At 41.2% G+C, this 24,024-nt stretch overlaps 3 protein-coding genes across 7 annotated transcripts in view; 1 reads left to right on the top strand and 2 right to left on the bottom strand.

The window, feature by feature from the left end:
* Positions 1-7,311, top strand: part of LOC311038340 (low-density lipoprotein receptor class A domain-containing protein 4-like) — a 218,858-nt gene extending 211,547 nt beyond the window's left edge. For all 3 annotated transcript variants that reach the window (XM_084047806.1, XM_084047807.1, XM_084047808.1), the window contains one exon: positions 111-7,311. In XM_084047806.1, coding sequence (XP_083903932.1) covers positions 111-701 — 591 coding nt within the window. In that variant the 3' untranslated portion in view covers positions 702-7,311. The remainder of the gene's footprint in view (positions 1-110) is intronic.
* A 6,599-nt stretch (positions 7,312-13,910) lies between these two features.
* On the bottom strand, positions 13,911-18,735 carry fam210ab (family with sequence similarity 210 member Ab). Of its 3 annotated transcripts, XM_084051488.1 has the most exons (6): positions 18,616-18,735; positions 18,081-18,115; positions 17,070-17,204; positions 16,106-16,624; positions 15,649-15,760; positions 13,911-15,311 (listed from the first exon to the last, which is right to left on the bottom strand). In XM_084051488.1, the coding sequence occupies exons 4-6, from the start codon at positions 16,561-16,563 to the stop codon at positions 14,964-14,966; spliced, it is 918 nt and encodes a 305-aa protein (XP_083907614.1). In that variant the 5' UTR covers positions 16,564-16,624; positions 17,070-17,204; positions 18,081-18,115; positions 18,616-18,735; the 3' UTR covers positions 13,911-14,963. The 3 variants fall into 3 exon arrangements, with proteins under 3 accessions (XP_083907614.1, XP_083907613.1, XP_083907615.1); XM_084051487.1 differs by lacking the exon at positions 17,070-17,204; XM_084051489.1 differs by lacking the exons at positions 17,070-17,204; positions 18,081-18,115 and having other exon boundaries at positions 18,616-18,731.
* A 2,895-nt stretch (positions 18,736-21,630) lies between these two features.
* LOC311042820 (delta-1-pyrroline-5-carboxylate dehydrogenase, mitochondrial-like) lies at positions 21,631-23,304 on the bottom strand (the record flags this gene model as incomplete). The annotated part of the gene is made up of 1 exon (XM_084053842.1): positions 21,631-23,304. The coding sequence occupies one exon, from the start codon at positions 23,302-23,304 to the stop codon at positions 21,631-21,633; it is 1,674 nt and encodes a 557-aa protein (XP_083909968.1).
* Positions 23,305-24,024: the final 720 nt, after the last annotated feature.

The following is a 24,024-nucleotide window of genomic DNA, read 5'->3' as shown; positions in this document are numbered from 1 at the left end:
CATATCACTATTTCTCTCTCTTCATTCTCTCTCTCTCTCTCCCTTTATTTATAACAAGTATACATTCTGCTCAGTTAATGCTTCATGAACATCTCTGTGCGTCTCCACAGGTCTTGTACGCGCCCCAGGCCAGAGAGCGGTTCACGGCGCCCTCTTTCATGCAGAGAGATCGCTTTAGCCGCTTCCAGCCCACCTACCCGTACCTGCAGCACCAGATCGACCTGCCACCCACCATCTCCCTGTCGGACGGAGAGGAGCCCCCTCCCTACCAGGGCCCCTGTACCCTGCAGCTCCGCGACCCGGAGCAGCAGATGGAGCTCAACCGCGAGTCGGTGCGGGCCCCGCCCAACCGGACCATCTACGACAGTGACTTGATCGACATGGGGGGTGGCGGCGGGGGAGTCGGGGGCATGGCGGGCGTGGGAGGAGGCGGCGGAGGCCCGCGGCCGCCCAGCAGTAACTCGGGCATCAGTGCGGCGAACTCGAGCAGTCACGGACGCATGGAGGGCCCGCCGCCTGCGTACAGCGAGGTGATGGGACACTACCCCGGAGCTGCGTTCTTTCTACACCAGCACAGCAATAACCAGAGGGCGGGGCAGCAGGGCGGGCAGGGCAGTAGGACGATCCAGCAGCATAGCCAATCAGAAAGCACAATAGTACCTGCCAAGGCCAAGGATGGCCAACCGGACGACCTGGTGTGAGAAAACGAGGGGAGGGGCTTGGAGTATGACGTCTCCTGCTCCTCGCCCCCTTTTTTTTTCAGTGACCATCAGTAAGGAGTGGTCACTCTCTCACTCTCTCTCTCTCTCTCTCTCTCTCTCTCTCTCAATCTCTCTCTCTCTCTCACCTGTCTTCTCTCCACACTCCCATGCACAACTAAATATCAACCTTAGCTACAACGAAACGAAAAGAAAAAAAGGAAAGAGAGGAACCAAGCATTGAAAATGATTTCTTCTTTGTTTTTCCTGTTTTCTTTTTATTATGATTAATTAAAATGGCTAGCACTGCTGGGGCGAGACGTATGCACTGCGTGAGGAGGGCTTTTTTCAGCTTTCTAGCTATCTTTTTTTCTTTTTATATTTCCTTCATATAAAAATATATATATAATACTAGCACAGATTGAAATGACACACTCGTTTGTTGTTGCTTTTGTTTTTTTGCCCCCCCGGGATGGCACTGTCCCTGGGACTGAGGATGTTCCTTTTTTGTTTGTTTTTGGACCGGGATCTGTGCACAAGCTAGAACTGAGAATGGAGAACTAGAGAACACAACAAACAGAGACTCACAAAATCCAAATCTTAGTGCCAAGGTTCAGGAGGAAGTGACTCAACAACTCTAACATTCAAAACAAAACAACACACACACAAAAAGAAAAGTTATCTAAAAGTTGCACTATCTATTTGTTGTAAAAGAGAAGAGGGAAATGATGCTCTACGTATGTGATGATGATGATGATGAGAATGATGACGATGCGTGTTTTTCTTGTTTTTGTTTCTTTATTGTTATTTTTTTTTGTCCTTTTCATGAATGGACTGACTGACTGAACTTTGGCTCCAAAGTTGTTTCAACAGTTGGGAGCAAATAGTATTATAAGCTTATGTCCTTCCTTCTTTTTTTCCTCGAAAACCGCAAGAAATACTCGTACCCAGCCTACGATATCCCTGTCTGCTTACACCACAGGCACAGTGAGACTTAGTAAGAGAATGACTTCTACCCTTTCACATCGATGTACACTTTAGCCCTGCAGGAAAACAAAACGTCTGCTTTGTAACTAAATCACTGGATGGATGAACCATGATGGCCTTCCCAACGAGTTACTTTGAAGCTTTGGGAGACGGTCCACCTGTAGAAGGAACAAACAACTGCCTGATAAAAAAAAGAAGTAATTGTTTGCAAAAATCTTGCTTGCCAGTTGGTTAAGCTGAACATGAGTTCACTACAGCCTTGGATGAATGTGTTTAGGCAACCATGAAAGCATATTCCTAACCCTCTCAACGACTAAACTTTGTGTATGTAGTTTAAGTTTGAATTTAAACAAAACTATATCTCCAGAGCAGGTGAGAAAAACATGTGCGTTTGTCCATCCAGCAGCCTAGTTTCAGCAGGTCCTTCTATGTGAACGTTAGAGTACTTACAGCCCTACGCGTCCATCTGTCCCCACTCTTCCTTCCTACTGTCCCTCAAGAACCTCTCCATCGACACATGCACAGTGCATTCTGCCAACTGTCACTCAAACAACCAAACTAAAAATCCATCGCCATGACAACGAAGGAAGTTATAAATATATATATATATATATATATATATCGAAACAAGAGCGCTCAACTTTCTGTCTTCACGTTCTTAAAGCCACAAAGCCCACGACAAAGTGAAGAATCCTGTCTGCCACCAGAGTAATCAGGTTTAATGAAACTGTCTGTGGTCGAAGTCAAGGGCTATGGGAGGGTCCTTTTTGTAAAACCTTTTTAAAAAATAGAAAACCTAGCCTTTTCTCTGCTCATCGTTGCCTTCTCCTCTGCTCTTGTGCTTTCTCTGTCTCCCTCTCTTTCTCTCTTTAAGTCTCTCTCTCTCTCTTTCTGTCTATCTCTTTCTCTGTTGTTAACATTCGAAGCCAATGCCCCAAGCTTCCTAACGGTGTTTACGAGCTGTTTGTCATCCCTCATTCCATCCCTCCATCCATGTGCAGGAAAAGTGCGTTCAAAAAAGTCCGCTGAGCCCTTTAAAGTGGAGACTGGAGTGGAGCCCTTGTTTGGCGATGTGCGAGTGCAGTCTTTCCCTGTGTGTGTGTGTGTGTGTGTGTGTGTGTGTGTGCGTGTGCGTGTGCGTGTGTGTGCGCGTGCATGCATGTATGTGTGTGTCTGTCAGACCTTTTGCCAAACACAGAAAAGCTCTTAGTGTTCCTGCAGGAACGTGTGCATAGCTGACTGGATCTTTGTACCGGTCTTAGATTTAAGAACACATCATATTATGTTGCAATGTTTGTATTTATAATCAACACATGATTGGATAAATCTTAATATTAAAGATACATTTCTGGGGAGCCTCTCTTTAAACAGCCAGATATATAGATACAGATATCTATGGTTTCAACTGAAAGGATGATGCCTATTGAAACGTTTGTCTAAAAAGAACAAGCCAAATTCATGCGTGTGTCAGCTACTGCTAGTGCAACAGAGAGGCCTTAAATCCCCCTTTATATGCTACCCAAAATGCGAAACTTTGATATGTTGAATTCTATGTGTGGCATCACACATTAATGTTGAAGAAGAGGCAACCTGTCAGGTGTCCAACTGCAAAGTGCAAAGATTAGGCTTCCTGTAACTGCTACTAATACAGCACCTGACTTAAGAGTGTTCAAACATCACCTTGTTGAAGAAAATAAAATTGTCAGTGTTTAACTTAACTCTGACTATCAGTTAAATTAATACTACCAATTTGACTGTTTTGGCACTGATGATTTGTCTGTGCAGTTCGTTTAGACTCGATTTCATAGAGGCCCGGAACACTTCTATTTTATTATCAGTGTGTATAGGTCTGTATGTATGTAGTATGCATGTACTGTGTGAATGTACATATATATGTTCCCCAGTAGTTCATTTTCGGTCAGTGTGTGTGTGTGTGTGTGTGTGTGTGTGTGTGTGTGTGTGTGTGTGTGTGTGTGTGTGTGTGTGTGTGTGTGTGTTACTACATTGCTGCTGCTATCGCTGCTGCTGCTGCTACTATTGTTGCTACTGCTGCTGCTTGCGTCCTCAGTCCACTTTCCTTCTGTCCATCCCCTCATCAAACACATAAAGTGATGGATAGATGCATACAAAGATTCTAGTGTCTCCAGTCAAAAGCTTAAGTTTTGGGGTAGTGAATTAAAGCTATGGTTTTGTTTTTTGTTTTCAATGCCAGTATTGTTTAAAGTGGTTCCAAATCAGAGGCCCATGAAGTCGAAATCAAAAATAGTTGTTTTGCCTCATTATGAATTTATGTCAAAAACCCATATTCCACTGTCAGTGACTAGTTGCCATAAAGTTACTTACATTTACCCAATACTTAAAATTTTGACTGTATGTTAAAAAAGAAAAGAAAAGAAAAGAAAAAACCCTGCTCTTCTGTATTGGCTTTCTTCCCTCCTTCTTTTCTTCCTTCTTCCCTTCTGTTTTCTTGGCTTGTTCTGTCTGCGCGGTCATAGCTTGTGAAAGGAGGATATTAAGATGAACTTCATGTTTTCTACGAGGAGGTTTGCATGTTACTATTATGTGAGTAAATAAGGTGCCTAATGTTCATGTTTGAGCAGACCACACCGCTGTCAAATTATTGTTTGGAATCCTTCCAGTTATTTAATCTGAGATTGACTGAGGGAGTCTATGAGGATGGAATCTTTTCTTCAGTTTGTCCAAAACTAAATAAAACAAAACAAAAGTGGATGAATAACATTGGTCCATAGTTACCCCCAAAACTTGGTGATCCTTATCCTTTTTGTGGGCCAGTACACAAAATTGATTGCATACTTTACAGAGCAACGTGCTTTCAAGAAAAGTGGGCCAAGTCCTTAAAAGGTATAAACTCTTGTAGCGCTGAGTATAGACCTTGTCAGTGGAATTGCGTTGCTAGGGAACAGCTTGGGTCCATGTTTATTTCCTGTCGGCTACTGATATTCACAAACTCGGCAACGGGAATTAAACTTGAACCCATTTAGAATGTTTATGTTTTCAAGTGTGAAAAGGTCTTCCTGGAGAAAACAGGATCATGGATCAATTCAAGGTCAAAAGAAAGTCAGGCTCTGGACTGCTCAGTATTGTACAGGTTAGTCCTGTGTGGTCCACTATTATTAAACTCCCCGAATCTCAACTCAATCTTGTAACTTGGGCACCTCGAGTAAACAAAGGTGTTGTCAGTTACTGCACTTGCTTGCGTCTACCGGGATTTATTGATTGGCAAGGTTTGCATTTTTCCAACAGTCTGATCGGTTCCATTGTGCCAGACAAGAGCAATCACTCCCAGAGCTGAAACTGAACCCATTTCAAACAGTAATTTGACCCATGTGTGGAGCAGACATAGGAACCCACTTGCACTCAAAAGCTCCCACCTTCGTTGTGCCTCACTTCCAACGGTGCTTTTTTCAGTAGTCTGTCTTTCTTTATGTTTGTTTGTAAGGTGCTGTATATAACTTGAATATATTATGCACATATCCTACCCAATGGGTAGAAACCACAAAAAATGTTGTGAATAATGTAATATAATGTATAGACAATATAAGAATTTTAAGAAGGCAGCATCAACTTTGTAAATGCCTACAGTACATATGTGCTTTGTCTTTCTTTTTTTTTAAATGATAAAACATGGTTTGCAAAGTATGCTTAGAAATATGGTTGCAAAAACAAATACAAATTACTACGTATAATATTTTCCTATAAATAACAGTCTGTCTTGATAAGGATGAAATAACCTCTGGATTAAGGAAGTGGTTATTATATTGATGACTTGTTTATTCTGTTTCTCATCTAAGAACAACTGCACAGTGCTTGTCATCACTTGGGTCGTTGGTCAGTTGTATCGACTATAATTTACCACAATCAACTAACACTTAGTTACACCAAATGATGTTTCATACACATCATTTACAAAGGTCTTGACACAATTTAAGCTGGGGATATTTTTCAACAAGCTTCTCAGTTTAAACTCTTAACTTGATTTCTAAGTCAGTGAACAAATGGTAATCAGAATAGTACTGGGAGAACCATTTATATGACTATTGCCAGTTCCTATTTTGGAAAGCTGAATCAATATTTGTGAGTCTTATAATATTTTATTTTCAACAATACTTATTTTGTATATCTGCCAAAATATATTACTCATAATTCACATCAACAGTAAAGTAATTGATTTGCAATAAAATATTGAGCTTGTTCATCATCGCTATAGATCTGGCTAGAGTTTTTGCAGTTTGATTGTGTCAGTCAACATTTCAACAATAGTGACAGAGGAACTTTTGATGATATGAGAGAATGTGAATCACAGGCAATGTATTTCCAAGAGGTTGCTAAATAGGAAGTCTGAAGTATCAAAAGAAAGCGGTCATTCCTTTTTTCTGTCTTTTTTTCCTTAAGATTGGGAAAAGTGCACCATCATCAAAAAAGCTAAATGAGTGGAGCTGAATGATGAATAATGTTGTTTAACAAACTTGTCATTTTAACTTTTCTCCTTTTTAAAAAAAAATATTTTTTTGTTTTATACATTACAATGTTATATGTGGCACAGTATATTGGAACAAAAGTCATGTTTAATCTGCAGTCATTTATTTACAGTATGTACTGAAAAATAACTCCACTGTACAATAACCGCAGAGCATGTTCATTCTTATCTATAGACTATGTACATAGCAACGCGCCATTTTCTTCAAAGCACCAAATAAGTGGCAGTTGTGTAGTTTTTATTTGGAGAGATCTCTATTGTAACTGGCTGGAGCGCCACTGGCTCTTGATATGCTTAATTTGTTCTCCGTCATACGACAGTCACGCGTCAAAAATAGCAGATCTACAGGTTCACAATGCCTGGCATCGCGATGCATTGTGTACTTGTAGATCTGCTATTTTTTTGGAATGTGCCTCTGTCGTACGACGAAGTATAAATCGGGCTTTATTCTTTTTTAGACATTCTTATGTTTCCTGCACTAGCTTGAAGAACTAACTTGGGCTCAGACTGAATTACTTTGTTTGTTTTGGTTTTTTCTTCAGCGTGCTCCTTCTTTCCACTTATCAGAAGTCTGTACTCAACTGCTGACAAAAAAGTAGCTGTTTTTATTGTTCCAGATTTTAATAATAATAATAATAACAATGATAATGTCTCAACAGTTTGGTATTCTCTCTGTCTTGACAGTTACCTACCACAGGACTGCTTCCATCATGGATTTTTTTGTAACATTGGTTTGCTTTATTTACAAAAAGAATCCTTCTGGTCCCGCTCACCCCCACCCGCCCTGCGCCCCCTCTGTGTTGAAATATATACTGTATGACTGTATACATATAATACATATACAGTACATATATTGAAATATATATGACTGTATACAAACAATACATATACAGTATATATATGGAAACACACAGAGGTAAAATTGTTCTGTATTTTTGCCTCTTTGTTTATTTAAGCAATTGTGATGTAATAGGTTTTAGGCCTAAGGTCTGTTATTGCAATACTTTTACAGAAAAGAAGAAAAAAAATCAAAAAATGTTGCTCTAAGTGCTGTTGTAGTCAAAGATTTGATGCTTGTACTTATGCTGTAGTCAAACTGCAGCGTAATGAATAAAACTTTAAAAGTGACTACTTTGGTGTTTTGTTTTTCTTGTGTTTTTAGTATTAGTTTGTGTCAATGTGATTCTGTAATTATGAATATGTGGTGGATCACACTAGGCCCTTATCAATGCAGCTAGAACCATCCAAGTCAGAGATCGATTTTTGGACAAAGCGGCATATAGACAATTCTAAGTGGTAGGATGTTTGAGCAGCAACATGCAAAATCACTTTTTAGGTTTCCAGGTTTTTCACTGTTTAGGTATAGTGGCTGTAAATTTGCTATCAAGAACACAACTGTTATACATGAAAAGATACAAGTTTGAACAACTTTTTTTCTTTCAATTTATATAGCTACATATAGTTATAGTTTAGTTTTTGTCAAAATGTTTTGGTAGAGTGCCTAGACCCTACAGAAGAAGACAAGACTCAACCAGCCCTAAAAAGTAATTATTAAATTTACTGTACATTTCAGCAGTAAAACTAGCTTGTTTATAGAAAGACCCATCTGGCAACCTATCATAATATTTGCAGTGGAATGAAACAAACCTAATGTTCAAAGCACTTAGCCTCACTTACAAACATACAGGGAGGGGAGAACCTTGGCATATTCTCTGTGTCCTTTCTATGAACCCACTTATGATGAAAGAAATAAAACACATACTGGAAGAGAGGATCTCTGAGGTGGAACCATTCCAATAATGTTTGCATTTTTCCTTCGCCCACGCACTTCCTTTGACAAGAAGAGTAGTGAGAGTGCTGGAAAGGGTATCATGCATATGCCAGTCCTATTAAGCTAAGAGATGACAGAGAAGGAAAGAAAGAGGGAAGGAAGTGATGAGGCAGTTGTTTTAGGAAGAACTAAAAGCCCTCTTTATGCTGCGCCCACGACGGTGTCAGGCGCCAGAATTAGCTGATCTGTTGAGAGCTTGTAGATCTGTTATTTTTGCCGCACGACACCGTTGTATGTGATTGAAGATGTGCCCATTAGGCAAGGTAGGTGACTGCCTGGGGTCCCAAAAGTCAGGGTTCTATACTGTTTTTCATTCCAGTATAGAACCCTCAAAAATCATACGTGAAAAATCGAATGCCCCAAGAACGCTTATTTTATATTAACCATCAATAACCCTCCTCCCAGTCCAAACTACCGTGGTTTATTCCATATACCACATCAGACATTCCCACAGGTCACAGACAAGGTCAGAGAGAGAAGGATGAGGTTCGCTGGGCACTGTGTCAGGCACCCGGAACTGGAAACTGACACTGTGGGAGCCAACCCAACACAGCTAGGAGGGGAGAAGCACCTCCTACAGTACATAGATACACTGCGGCGTGACAGCGAAGCTACAGTAAACAACACTGTAGAGCTCAAGACCCTGATGCTAAACAGGATAGGGCAGGACTCATGCTATACTGTTGGCTAATCAAAATCAGACCATGCTTGTAATGCTGTCCAAAAATATAAATGCCATACTATAATGTAAAATAAATCAAATCATACGAATTCATGGCAAAGTATGATTTATTTATTATACATTTATCAGTATGTTTTATTAATAAAGTACATGCCATACTACTACAACTGTCTCCAAAAAAGAAAAAAGAAAAATAATCACACTATGACTTAAAAGGTCATACTACAGTATGTAGTCGTCAAACATACCCATGCTATACTACAGCAGTTAAAGGAATAATTCGGTGATAGTAAAAAAAATGATATCTGTACAATATAATGTATAACATTTCTGCCAGATCATAATTACAACACAATATAGGCCTACAACAGTGTTTAATTTAGAAAACATCTCATAGATTTCCATGATACTGACTTGATACTAACCATGATACTGACATGGTACACTGACATGCAGTGTAACTACACACAATTCAGAAACCACCACGCCTCATTTGACTGCAGAGTTAAAGAAAAAAAGTCTAGGATGAACTGAAGAAAATGTGCACTTGAATATATGAACACAGCCCCCGCCCCCCGTCATCTATGGTGCTTCCTATCAACCTATGATGCTTCCCCTGAGAGACGTGCACACATAGACACTAGGTAGTGCTTGAGCACCTGCCCGTTTGCCCTCTGGACAGCAATGTGCCCTTTTGAAAGTTCGTTTTTTACAGTGTTTATTTTTTCTTAACAGTGTACAGTATGTGGCCCATGGTAACATCGATCAATTCTGGATTAAAAGCTTCTAATATGCCCCAAATGCGCGTTGTAATGTTGTCAAACATCGCCACACGTGCCCCGCGGCCCCTCCCTTCCCTGCTCTCAACGTGAACGCGCAGCGCAGAGCAGAGCAGACAGCCAGGCACTCACTCAGGCAGACAGACAATCAGGGAAGCCAAGCAACATACACGACACATTCGTCCCCTGCGCGGGTTTTCACTTCTCTTTCATTCAAATTTTGCACTGATTGACAGCCACCAGCCAGGTAACAAACACAACGAATGTATTGTTTAATATAATCCCCTAAATCAGATGCCAAACTATAACTACACTCTTCTTTTCTTCAATTTCTTGCATCCATTTAGTCTCGTTGTGCAGAAAGTCTCATTCAGCGCAGCTGTGCCTTAATTAGCGTTTTCCAGTGGTGGAAAAAGTACTCACATTTCTAGTAAAAGTAAAAGTATCAATACTGCAATGTAGAAATACTCAAAAAAGTATTTACTTGAGTAAAACTACAAAAGTATTGGTATCAAAATGTACTTAAAGTACCAAAGTAACTTAAGTAAAAGTGCTCATTATGCAGAATATCCCATTTCACAGTTTTGAAAATAGCAGATCTACAAGCTCACAATGCGTCATTATGATCTTGCAGATCTCCTATTTTCAAATGGCTGCTACAGATTGCCAAAACATTCTAGACTCCATGAAGAACAGAGCTGATTTGTTGGCACAAGTCTCACAACAAATATTCACATTCATCCAAAGTATTATTCACTTTAGTTTATTATCTTTATTTTATTTTATAGCTAAGTTAAATAGACTGATTAAGGAATCTTCTGTTGATGCCACAAGCTTTTGTTATGTAAAATCCCTGTGTGATCTCTGGTGAGTTAGCCCAGTGGTTCTCAACCTTTTCAGGTTGATCACTTTTGATGCAGTAATGCTATTTTTTCATTTCATTTTATTTATTTCTGAGGTATTAAAAAGGTCTTAAAAGTCACTTGTTAAAGGTGGGTAAGTGATATTTTTTGGTTAAAACAACAAGTATTTTGTTAAAACACTATATTCTGATAATAATTATTACTATAGAGTGTTTTTGCAGTAACAGATGTCTCCCTGTCTCTCCAGCTCTTTAATAAACAGAAAATATATTTTCCGGTTGGTGTCAAAATCTCAGCCAATCAGGAGAAAGTACCCATTTTTAAGCTTCATTTGTATAATGTTCCAGTTCCAATTTTGTCTTCTCATTTCTTAGTGTCATCACTTCCAATTTCACTTGTTTAATCTGTCTCCTGATTGAGTTCTCTGTCCTGGTTGGATAAAATTGGAAATGAAACTGAAACGGAAATGCATTTTCTGTTTAATAGAGGTGGAGAGACAAGGAGACTCCTGTTACTGAACAAACACTCTATAGCATGAGTACTATCAGAATATAGAGCTATTTAACACTTATTTTAACCAAAGAAAATCACTTACCCTACCTTTAATAAAGTATTCAGTCAATCAATCAATGCTCACTCAAGTCATTATTTAGTCAGTTATTTATTTTATAGACACTAAAGCATGCACAATGTGGTACCGCAATCTTTGTTTGTTCTGTTGTTGCTTATTTAAATTGTTAAAATAATTTACCAGAAACCAACCTGTTGAATATTATAAACATCTGCATCATACAGCATATGGCTATTGAAATACATATATATGCAATTACCACCTACAAGATGTGCCTTTAATAAATCTCACACTACTAAGGCAGCCGGCGGTTCCACGCGCCACAGAAGGTGCCCTTTTTTTCACTTGAGCACCTGCCCCTCAAAATGTCTGTGCATGCCCTACATGGTGCTGCTATCTATCTTCTATGGAAGCCATCTTAATAGGCACCCCTCATCAGATCCAATCATGCCCCATAACCAGCATCTCCTTCTCCGGCCACGAAGAGTTAAAGAAAAAAAGTCTAGGATGAACTGAAGAAAATGTGCACTTGAATATATGAACACAGCCCCCGCCCCCCGTCATCTATGGTGCTTCCTATGATGCTTCCCCTGTCTTCTATGTTGCTACTGTACATGGTGCTGCTATCTATCTTCTATGGAAGCCATCTTAATAGGCACCCCTCATCAGATCCAATCATGCCCCATAACCAGCATCTCCTTCTCCGGCCACGACCTTTCCCTCTCACTCACAGTCACCATCCTGGGTGTGAACATAACCACAACACTCCACTCGAAACCTTTGCTCTTCCAATACCAACTTCCTCCTTGCCCCCATGACCAAGCTCCGCACCATGGGTAACCGGGCATTCTGCTCCACTGCCCCACGCTTGTGGAATGCCCTCCCCGACCATTTGAGAGCACCAGTCTACCGATGCTTTTAAAAATGGACTAAAAACATAGCTGTTTAAGCTTTTGCTTAGTCTTATTTTCCTTAGGTCTTTTGCTCTATGCCGTAATACGTTTTTAATCAACTTTTTATCCCAAGAAGGGTCTTATGTTGTCGTCGATGTCTTTAGTTTTGCCTTTGCTATTTTTGTGCTGTTGTTTTTAAACCCTGTAGCACTTTGTAATTGGCAAAAATGTAAAGTGTCATAAATGAAATGTATTATTATTATTATTATTATTATTCTATGGTGCTTCCCTGTCTTTTATGATGCTTCCTACGGTGCTTCCCTGTCATCTATGGTGCTTCTTAAGGTGCTTCCTTGTCATCTATGGTGCTTCCTACGGTGCTTCCCTGTCATCTATGGTGCTTCTTAAGGTGCTTCCCTGTCACATCACAACCAGTTACAACCCAGCATACTGTGTCAGGGGCCCTCAGGGGCTACACGTTGTCCAGGTGCACTGTTGCTCCGATCCACACCAAACTTCGCACAAACACTGTTCAGAGGTCTTGCATGAGAATAGTCACACCCAAAAAAATATATAAAAATATAATTTGCAGACATATGGGGCGCTACAGCAGTGCTACAGCAGTGTTTAATACTCCAAATGGCCATAACTCTGTGACCATTGCTCTGATCACTGCAATATAGGACTAGATTTGAAGGCTGCATAGGAAGAATCTAGTTAAATAAAAGGACATTTCCGTGGGTGTTTGCAATTCCTCGGGCCAAAACAGCAATAGTATATTATGTCAAAAGTAAAAATAAAATAAAATAAAAACAATCACACTATATAAAAATGTAACCAAAAAATAATTCAGTAATTATACTAGGTGTCAAACATATGAAATGTCATGTTATTTATGATGTATTATGATATATGAATATTTCTCTTTCTAAACATTTCACAGATCTGAGCCCGGTTTCCCAAACAATAATCTTACTGGTCTTTTTGTCTGGAACTTTAAAAAAAAGAAAATCTCAACTCTCTGCCCTCTGTCACATCCCCTCTGGGAGAACAGACCGGTGTTCACGGGGCTCTGAAAGCCTGGCCCCTGCAGTGGGACTGTGGAATCAGTTGTTCATAAGGTTGGACAGCAGAGGTCATTGTAACTCATATTTTTTTCCATTAGGGGTCTGTAAAACCTGACAAGCAATGCAACACAATGCAAAGTGTCATAACACATGAAACTGTATTACAGCCTGTAGCACAGCACGAGTGTGACAGCATAATTTACATGTTTGTTTTGCATTTCTGATGTGGATTCTACCCAGTGGAGCGTGATAATTAGTGGAGATGGAGAGTATGACATGCATCTAAAAAAAGAACCATGAAATATGTGGAATTGAGCCTCGGCCATTTACCCTTTAAGACCTGAGGCCGATTCTACAAATGTCTTCTAAATCCCAACAAAAATAGCAGATCTACAAGCTCGTAGCCGTGCTATGAGCTTGTATATCTGTTATTTTTGAATAGCCAAAGTGTAAAATAATACTTTTTAACTCAAATCTAAAAATGACACAGATGCGTTCCCGGTCTTAATGACTGTCAAGTGACTGTCTGGAGCACCCCATGATATAGTTAATCCAATAGAAATATTTCAAGTATCTAGCGCATCTAGAAATGGGACAGGACATCTTAGTCCAATTTTGACCAATGTTTTTAAAAGGTATTTATGTCCTTTGTATGAATGTACACAGTGGAAAGACCGCTTCATAAAATTAGTTAGCTAAACAGGTCAGTGCCTCAATGTTTAAGAGGTGCAAGCTGGAACTTATTTTATTGAATAAAACGTTATTCGAATCAGGTAGAGTAGTAGCCTATGTTAATTCATTATAACTAATACATCTGCGGTAGTTGGAGGTGGCCTCCCTACTCAGTTCCATTGGGTAATTTTAAATCTGGAGTACTGCTTGAAGCTCATAATAGCCTCTTAGAAAAGCTGTAAAAGTTTGGTCTCCCTGGGTTAAATTCTCAGGTAAGACATTAAACTTGCAGCTTTAAATGTTTTTATTTTATTTTTTACAAAATCTAGCCTTTAATTGCCATAATTCTCACAATGTTGGAATAACTCATATACCTACTTAATAGAAAGCAGAAACATTTTAGATGGTTCAACCACTCCACCAGTTTTGCTTTATTATGTCAAGATGTCTCACAGCTGTACAGCCCATTTTCCAAATACCAATATACTTTTCAACTGGTAATTTTTTTACATACTTTCAACACCACTTGAACTTGTTGAGGACCATTTACATGGCATGTATTATAATAATCATACGTTTACAAGCAAATCATAAGTCCATGTAAAGTTGACATTGACAATTTTCAGTAAGTAGTAGCTTCAAGTAGCTTTCATACAATCAACTGATTTTTCTTTAGCACGTCCCATTTTAATCCCAATTTTCAGTCAATAATAATCAGGAAGTACAGACACTAAAATAATGCAATATATTAGCTTTGACTATCAGATTAAACATACATTAGAAAACTGAATTCATTTCTCATAACAAAAACAGGGTCATAACAGCCTTCAGAAAGGCTTGGATGGACTACAACATAGAGGGAACCATGATCTTCATGTTTTATTTTAACCATCTGAAGCATTAGCATTTGTCCGTTCAGTCTCTAGGACTGCATTTTTACACAGGCAAAACACACAGGCATTTTTTAAGTGATTTTCATTGCAACCCTTAGCAGCTCAGACCATTCACTCCATCGGTGTGTCAGCATAAGCAAATTATCTGAGAAATGTTTTCTCCCTATTTTAAAGTGGCCATTGAGATGTCACCACATAGCAATTGCAAACCACATATTTTGTGCTTGTTAAGTCTAAACAGAAGCCAAAGTGTAGCATAGTCATGTACCTGCTAATCAGCTATTGTTCTAGTCCACATTTAGAGTGCATCATGTTAGGATATGGGCACCTAGGGATGTTATCCAATGACATAACAGGCAATATGTAATAAGATGTGTTCGGTGAAATTTTAGGACAATGTTAGTGCAAATTGATATTTTAGAAACAGATTTCTTAAGTGCCGACGCTGCCCCCAACTGACTCTAAACATTGAGAGGTTGACTTGATCACTTGATTTCACTATATTCAGAGCCAGTTGTGCCTGCGTGAACTAATCAGTTTTCTTTCTAAATAATGCTTTTCCATCAGAGACTTTTTCTTTGGTTTCCTGCAGTTTCTCTGACAACTTATCTTTCGTTTCCTCCATTTTTTCGGACAGCCGTTCTTTTGTTTCCTCTATCCTCCCCGAGAAGAGTTCCCTGGTTTCGTCCATTTTTTCCGAAAACCTCTCTTTTGTCTCCTCCATTTTTTCGCTCAGTTTCTCCTTGTTTTCCTCCATCCGGTCCTGGAAGTACTCTTTGACGGAAGGCGGTGTGGCCATGTAGCCTTGCCTCCTGAGGTACTGCACTGCGAGCGACGTCCCACCCAGAGTCACTGTGTATCTGATTGGGGTGGTAATCTACAGGGAAACAAAAGGCAAGTTACAAGATACCCTTCGGTAGGACTTCCTGCATCCAACTCCCTAAATTAGTGGTTCTCAAAGTGTGTTCCCCAGCCAAATGAGTTTAACGACTTCAACTCTATATAGACCGGATATTTGAAAATAGCCGATCTACAAGCTCTTTTTTTATTTGAATCCAGAAAACATTTTGGACATATGAGGTTTCCACCCGACAGAGACTATATATTTCCTCTTTCCTGGCATTTAAGTAAGATGAGCATCAATTGCGTAACACCTAAACCTTTGCATCCAGATACATTTGTGAAATGCTGTAATAAAAGACAATGTGATGTACCTTATACATGGCGTAGGCAGTTATGAGATAGGTACTAGAAGAATTTCTCAAAAGGTCAACTATTGAGTCTGGTAAACCTATCAACTCCAAGAATGGCACTACGTTCACACCTCTGGGAAGAAAATAAAAGGCAGAATTTTAGACTACCTTACACAACAAAGTAAAAGGAAAACATATAAATACATATATATTATTTTTGTAGGCAAGTGACTTCAGCAATTGACCTTTGTAAAGCATCCATCTTTGATTAAAATACCAAGTGGATTTAAAACTGTTAAGAATGAAAATGTAATTATATAAAGACAAAAGACAAAATCAGCCACAAGTGACAGCTGTGAAGCCCTTTATACTGAAATCGTTTTTGTCTACTCTAAATTAATTAATTCAATTACAAAAACACAGGAACTGAATAAATGACCAGTTGAGCTATTAAGCTAGACATGAAGACAACACTCACTTCATAGCAGCATAGTAGTAGGTTCCAAGAAAGGCAGAGGATGTCAATAGATGTACAGGGATCATCACCTTTCCATATTGTTTAAACATTCTCTTAAATCTCTGGTAAAGACCAATGGAATTGTCTGAAAGGGGGTCCAGCTCTAAAGAGTCATCAGGTGTGGAGGAGGTAGCAGTCGTGGGGGAGACCTCTGTCCCAGATTTCTCCCCATGAGGCTTACTGCCTGCCTGGGCTTGAGGAGTGGAGCTGGGATGAGACTCATCTGGTGGTTCCTGATGCTGTTTTGGGTGTTGGGCTGCCTTGCTGGTGGTAGACGTTGATAACCAGCGATGAGCTGTGGAGGGGGACAGGCGTTTTACACAGCAACACACTGCCAAGGGAGGATCAGACACGCCAACCAGCAACAAGCGCGCCGCGGCCACTTGCCGCAAAATCTTCTGGGATAGGACGCGCTGCATCTTTATCCTCGTAATGGCCTCCACCCACCTCTGTAGTGCTGTGACGTACACTCACAGGGTCCTAGGTTTGAGATAAACAGAAAACACATATTGTAATAAACAGGTAACATCGGCTTTAGGATACGGTCACATATCTGCGTGGGACGTGTGGCAAACTCATCAATTTCCCATGTTGTCTTGCGGGCAGGCATGCAATGCTCATTTGGTATGTTCTTGCACTCTATTTCAATGACGTGATGCGCACGTCGCTTAACACCTACACTGCAAGTCACACAATGGACAATTGATATGCATCTAGGCTTATTCCTATGTTAATTCGCTAGGTGTGAGTCGGGAGCCTTTGAACACTTTGTTGAGGTGCGAATTTAAAGTAGTTTTAAATGCGTGTGCCTGCGTGTGCTCCTGGTCAAATAGGTTACGGCACGGCGTGCAAGGCCGTCCAGTGAGCATTGCACCCCTGCTTGCGGGCAGTGCTGGTTTACTGGTGTGTAGTTCATTTGACTTACGTTGGGAGAGGTTGGCTCACTGAAGTAAACCTACAAGCAAAATTACTGCCAAGTGGTGTCAACAACGGTGCTTCTTTCCTATTGGTTGGCGCCCTGTCAAAGTTCACGAATGTTGAACACAATTCCTCAGATGTGCTGAAAGTGACATGTGTCATGTGTCAAATTAATGTTATGTTACACAGTATGACTTTAAGCTGACCGGCTGTGACACCGTCATTGTCACTATGAGTCAGCCATGCCCAAATATGGAGCTTGGGTTAGACTAGCCCAAATATGGAGGTCCATGATGTCAGACTGACCTCTAAGTACTCTGATTTATAGCAACCTGATATGAACAGAGGTAATGTATTGGGAACTTGATATCAACAAACATAAGTAACGTTTTTTTTCCAGATTAAAGGGATATTTCACTTTCAAACATGTTTGGGGTCATTTTAACGTCATGTGTGTGCACCCCAGACAGTTTTTAAGTTGCTTGATTCAGCATTCAGATATTTGATATAAATTTGATCAGACACGCCCCCTTCCTAATACAAACCCATTTTAACCATGTTAAGACTCATTTAGAACACATGTCCCTGGTTCTGGTGACTGATATTGTCCTTCTAATGTATGAGGGGGCCATGTTATTTTGTATGTATATATATATATATATTATTGATTTTCCATTAGTTTAGCCACAGTGACGTCATGTGACATGTCCTGGTATGTGCGAATAGGGGAAGGGAATCAACGTCACGTGAGCACCTTCAAAAAGGTGCAAACAAGGTGCTTATTGGATGTGTGTCTCAAAGAATACAGGTGCACCAGCATATAGTTTAAGTGTGCCCACACACACCACAGATCTGCTAAATGTAAGTTTAGTTTAGTTGCCCTGGACAGATTTCTGGGTGCATATGCGCCCTAAAATGGGTGCACTCTGGAATCCTGATGTCATGATAACTCACTTCCTCATTCTAGTGATGGCAATAATGAAAGATGATTACATCAGTAGATTCAGTTCCCACATACCTTTGACTATGGTTCATAAAACATGGATACCGCACCTAAAAACAAAAAAAGTACAATATAATGATGATGTAGGCTTTAAAGTAGTCAAATAACGTATTTACATCTGCAAATAACGGTCAAGATCAGGCTCACTTCGTTGCCACGATGCTACAACACAGAGTAAACAAGTGTGGCTTATGCAAAGGTTACAGAATACAGACATTTCACACCATGCATGGCATCCTAGTTGACATTGGACTGTACTGCCTAGAGGACAACAAGCTAATGGCTAGTTTACACTTCTTCCCGGTTGGAAAGCGTCTGGTTTGCTCTGCCCAGAGACCCTGTGCCACAGTATCAGTCTGACAGGCGGGCAAAGGCCTGCTTCTGAACTGATGGCAACTTTATGCCTGGCTGACCGACTCCTTGACGTTAACATTAGCTGCTAACGAGCTAGCTAGGCTAGCTCCCAGAACAGACCGACAGGGACACTAAGTTATCAGTTATCATTTTAATGTACTCTAGATCGGAGGATCCGAAAGAAAAGGATACATACGTTGCAAATGATATGATAAGGGCTGGACAAGACGGTGTCCTGGTGTCCTGAGAGCCATACAAGCAGGTATGTGTCATTCAAGAAGAAGCTGCCGCAGCCAGTGAACGGAGCGGAACCATAGACTGTAAAAAGAGCGGAACGCATGGGGGACTCTCTCTCTCTCATGTACGCCGACCGCGCAGTGGACGACGGGACTTGTAGTGAAAAAGGGGGTCAAGTCGTGACGTAATCGAAGGAGCCAGAACAACATTTCCCAGTCATTGATTCTGCAGGAGTTTCCTTGATTTTTCTACCGCATCTCCCTGAGGACTGGACTCATTGATTGTACATTTTCCTTGATTTCTCCTTGATTTGGTAACAAACTCCCAGAATTCACCAGAACACAGGTAATTACATCTACATTTACTAAGTTTATGGGGGAGTACGGGGAGTACCCCCCCCCCAGAACAAAAACAATAATAAACTCCTTGATTCTCACAGTCGGATGTTGGCAGTCTGTCCCAGTAGAACATAACCTGACACCGGTTCATTTATTTGACAGATGTGTACATTTATGTTGTTGATAGTAATCATTGCTATTGTGGAGTGTGTGTTCAGTAACAGGTCAGGAATATCCAGCTCTTTTAATAAACAGAAAATACATTTTCAGGTGGGTTGCCAATTTCAGCCAATTAGGAGAGTGTACCCAATTATCAGCTTCAATTTTATAGTATTTAAAAAGTGCATTTTCTTCAAAACACACCTTTTGTTATTACTATAAATGTGGTCCAAAACTCACACAAATCAGTCTCTGCAGTCATGTGATGAACATGTATTTTTCATATTCCATTTCGAATGGCTATCCAAAGTTTGCAGGAGTTACCTATACAAAAATGCCAAACAGCTACCCTAAATTTGAACAACACATTGAGGGTCTGAAAACTGCATGAACCCCACATCCCCACCTCCAATCAACCCCAATTCAAATTTCAATTGCATCTTGAGGGGCCTCTATCCACAAGTTTCCCAAGGCATGGTGGGCATCACTTCCTGTTGATTTGATCAGGTATCAGGGATCAAATCGACAGGAAGTGATGCCCACTATACCCTAGGAAACTTGTGGATAGATTGCACCTCCAAAAGCGCTTTCTCTTCTGCCCATAGCGAGTGTCACCAATGCTAGTTGAACCACATGTCATAGAAATGCTATTTTCCCCCACAGCTTTGTCACATACTGCCTGCTGCAAGACATAGCCCTGGGTAGGCCACCCAGTCTGGTGAAGACCTGTGCTCAGAGGAGCGCCCCTTTTCTAGTTACTAAACCTCTATTCTTGGATTATTTTTTTTGGGGCGGTGTAGCCGCCCCCTATAAGTGAGTTTTGGACACCGACCAAAAGATTTGTATACCCCCTAACCCTTCCATTGTTAATGCAAATCGATACTTTTGCAAAGTCAGCCAATCACATTACAGCTAGTGTCATCACCACTAACTGTAATGTGATTGGCTGACTTTGCAAATTCAGGACTGTGATTGGCTAGCGAAACACATGACACATGTGCAGCCCTATGAATAGCAGTATGGACTTTTTTTAAAGTGAGTCATGTTGTGATGACCACACACCGCCCACTTCACACTGGGTGTGATTTTTTTATTCTATTTTGGGATTGTCCTTTTTTTAAATCAAAACCAATTGGATTTTATGGCATTTGACATTTTGGTAAGCTATTGGTTTTAATTTCAATAGGTTTCTTTCAGCCTTCTGGTTTAACCTGGTTTATTTCACTGCTGAACTTGAAACACAATCTGCTGACCTGGAGGGTAGACTAAGCTGCTAGCATAGCTGTATACGTCCGCTTTTGCTGCTGCTGATGTTGCTGATGCTGCCCAGAGCAATGGCTCAGTTGGCCATGAGACCATGGCCATCTGTCCCTTGCCTAGGGGCTCCCGTGATGCAGAGGAGGACCCCTTGGTCATAGATATGTCATAGATAAGTCATAAACCAGACATGTCCAAAGTCCAGCCTGGGCGCCATTCACGGCACGAGGGCAGATTTGGCCCGCAGCTTCCTTCCTAAATTTAATTCATGGCCCAACCAGTAGTCATGTGAAATTCATACATTGACATTTCTGAGTGTGTGTGAATGAGTATGTGAATTAGAAGTTTTGGGTTGAATTTTTCACTCCTCGTTACATTTGGCTACACTGCCATTTGAATGTACAGTAAGACAATTTATTGGGCTGTAAATATAATAGCAATGCAGTGAATGCAATTTATGTGATAAAAAGGCTGAATTGTTTTTGTTTTATTCACAGCACAGATGAGTAACTTACAAAAGTCTTTATAGGGCATAGCAGTGGCGGCTATTTTCTGGTTCCATTTTCTGGGGCGGCCATAGCTGAATGGTTAGTGAGCCCGCCTAGGGAGCCAGAGGCCCTGGTTGCCCCAGGCCCTGGTTGCCCCAGGTTCGATTCCAGACCAGGTCAGCATATGTGTCGATGAAATGAAATTTGTCCCTGAGCAAGACTTTTAATCCCTAATTGCTCACAGGTTCTCATTGGAAACAAGACCGCAAGGACTTTCATGAACGACCTGTTAAAAGGAATTATCCTTATCCTTATCCATAGTTCCAGACCCCATTCATTTTTCCCATAGAGATTTCCAAAAATATTTATATCAATTAACTTAAGCCTAGAATCAAGACATCCAGAATCCTGGTGATTCATGACCATAAAACATTTGATTCTGTGGAAAAGGTGGAACGATGGAACCAGAAAATGTCCGCCACTGCTATGCCCTATTGACATTGGACTGTTGTAGTTAAATACAATTGTTTTAATGTGACGCATTACAACTATGACTTTGATGGTCCAAAGGTGCAGTATGACAGGAGATGCCGACTGACATCACAGGCTGAACACACAAGGCTGAATGATTGCAGTCTGCTATGATGGCTTATGATGAAGGTAGAGGTTTAAGGTTAGATGAGGACGGAGGTACATGGTTGGGATGGGGTTATATAGTACTTTGTTAACTTCTCAGCCCATGTAGGGGTACTTCCATTCTGTGAGTGGGACAAAAGTCTGCTTGACTACCTGCGGCGATGTCCACCTCAAAATGTAGTGGGGACCTCCCGGTTTGTCATTGGTTCCTGAAGCTCGGGCACCACCAAATGGCTGCTGAGCGACAACAGAGCCAGTGGATTTGTCGTTCACATAGTAGTTCCCTGCAGCATTTCTTAAGGCCTTGGCTGCCTCATCAATAACAGTCTGGTCCTGAGAAAACACTGCCCCTGTCAAGGCATATGGGGAGGTGTTGTCTATCAGATGAAGCACCTCTTTGTAGTTTTTCTCAGGGTAAACGTAGACCGACAGAACAGGCCCAAAGATTTCCTCGCACATGATGGCGTCCTGTGGGTCTTTGGTTTCGACGATGGTGGGCTCCACAAAGTAGCCTTTTTTATCATCACAGTTTCCCCCAGCAATGACAGTCAAGTTAGGGGAGGACTTTGCCCGATCAAGCCACTTCTTCATACGGGCAAAAGACTTATCATCAATCACAGCTGAGAAGAAAGTGCTGAAGTCTTCCACAGGATCTCCCACTTTGATCTGTTTGTGGATGGCCAGGAGCTGCTCTTTGATCTGGGGCCACTTGCTGTCAGGTACATACATCCGAGAGCAGGCCGAGCACTTCTGGCCACCGTACTCAAATGCCGAACGTATAGTTCCAGTCACCACGCTCTGAATGTCCGCAGATGAGTGAACAAAGTGGAAGTTCTTCCCACCGCACTCTCCTGCTACACGAGGGAAGTTCTTATAGACGTCCAGGTTCTGAGCTACCTGTTTCCATAGATGTTTGAATGTTGAGACGCTGCCAGTGAAGTTGATGCCTGCCATGTCCTCTGAGGAGGTGACAGTGTCTCCAAACACAGGTCCATCAGCTGGGACAAACTGGATGATGTTGGGGGGAAGGCCACACTCCCGCAGGACCTTGTAGACAGCATAGCTAGCTGACATGGCTGTATTGCTGGGCTTCCACAGTACTACATTACCCATGAGAGCGGGGGTGCCAGCCAGATTTCCGCCAATAGCCGTGAAGTTAAAAGGAGCAACGGCAGCTACAAAACCCTCCTGTCCACGATACAGAGCAGTGTTTGTGACCCCTGGAGTATCTAATGGCTGCTGGCCTTCCAACTCGATGGCGTGTTTGGCGTTGAACCTGAAGAAGTCAATCAGCTCTGCAGCAGCGTCGATCTCTGCCTGTACCACGGTTTTACCCTGTCCAATCATGGTCTTGGCTATGATCTCAGCTCTCTTGGGCCCGCTGATGACATCAGCAGCCTTGAAGAGGATCTGGGCTCTGTCCTGGACTGGCGTCAGGTCCCACTCTCTCCGTGCTGCCACCGAGGCCAAGATGGCTTTGTTGAGCAACTCCTTGTCAGCATAGCAGAACTTGGCAACCTTATGTGAGTGATTGAAAGGACATAGCTGGTATCTGATGTCTTTGGTCCATACATGTTCATCACCGACCACACAGGGAATCTCCTCTGTTTTCCCTTTCAGGTCATCCAAGGCCTTCAGGAGCTCTGTTCTTTCTGGACTGCCCTCCTTGAATCCCAGGATTGGTTCATTCTTTACCTCAACAGCTGCACAGGGAAAGGTCTTGAATCCTCTTCTCCAAGACTGGCAGAGCAGCGGCCTCACTCGCAGCATGCTTTCACTGGAGAGAGGTTCAGGTCAATGTGATGAGTAGAAGGGAAGACACAAGACATAAAGGTCCTTGCAGACTGCTGTGTTTTTTGCGCAGCGTTTTATTAATGCGAAATCCGAAGGAAAAAAAAACGTCACACACAAATGATGTTTTATGACATATCCTCCATGGGCAGTAATGTGTGACTTGATCACTTATGCCAGGTGTCCATATTTGGACATTCTGGTGTAGGTGGTAGGTTCCATATTTGTATACAGCGTTGAGGGGGAAAGCAGGGGAAACATGCATTGATTTGTATGATCTTTTCACCACCAGCAAGAATGCAGCCTGTATGCACACATAAGCACGTAAACTTACTGTAACTGTACATACAAAATACAGTCTTCACTGATCTTTAGCTACTGTACCTGCAGAGGGCAGACTAATTTCGTCCATTGCAGTTTTGTTTTTGTACAATTAAAGCACTGAAAGAAAAAACTCCCGCACAATTTGAAAAGTTTTAATGGGAATAACAACGTTTTGGTAACCTTCATCAGGTTATAAAATAAAACAGACCGAAACGTTGTTATTCCCATTAAAACTGTGGCCCTCATTTATCAATGGAGTGTAAAAAACGGCGTATTTTTTGCTTAAAGGGTTAGTTCAGATTTTTTGAGTATTTTCTGTAGGAAATACTTACCATTAATGTAGTGGTTGCAAAGGTATTAATTGATTGCCCGAGT

Source organism: Gymnoscopelus microlampas (genome assembly GCF_963454915.1).
Source record: "Gymnoscopelus microlampas genome assembly, chromosome: 3".
Lineage (NCBI taxonomy): Eukaryota > Metazoa > Chordata > Actinopteri > Myctophiformes > Myctophidae > Gymnoscopelus > Gymnoscopelus microlampas.
This window is presented reverse-complemented; position numbering and strand designations above follow the sequence as displayed.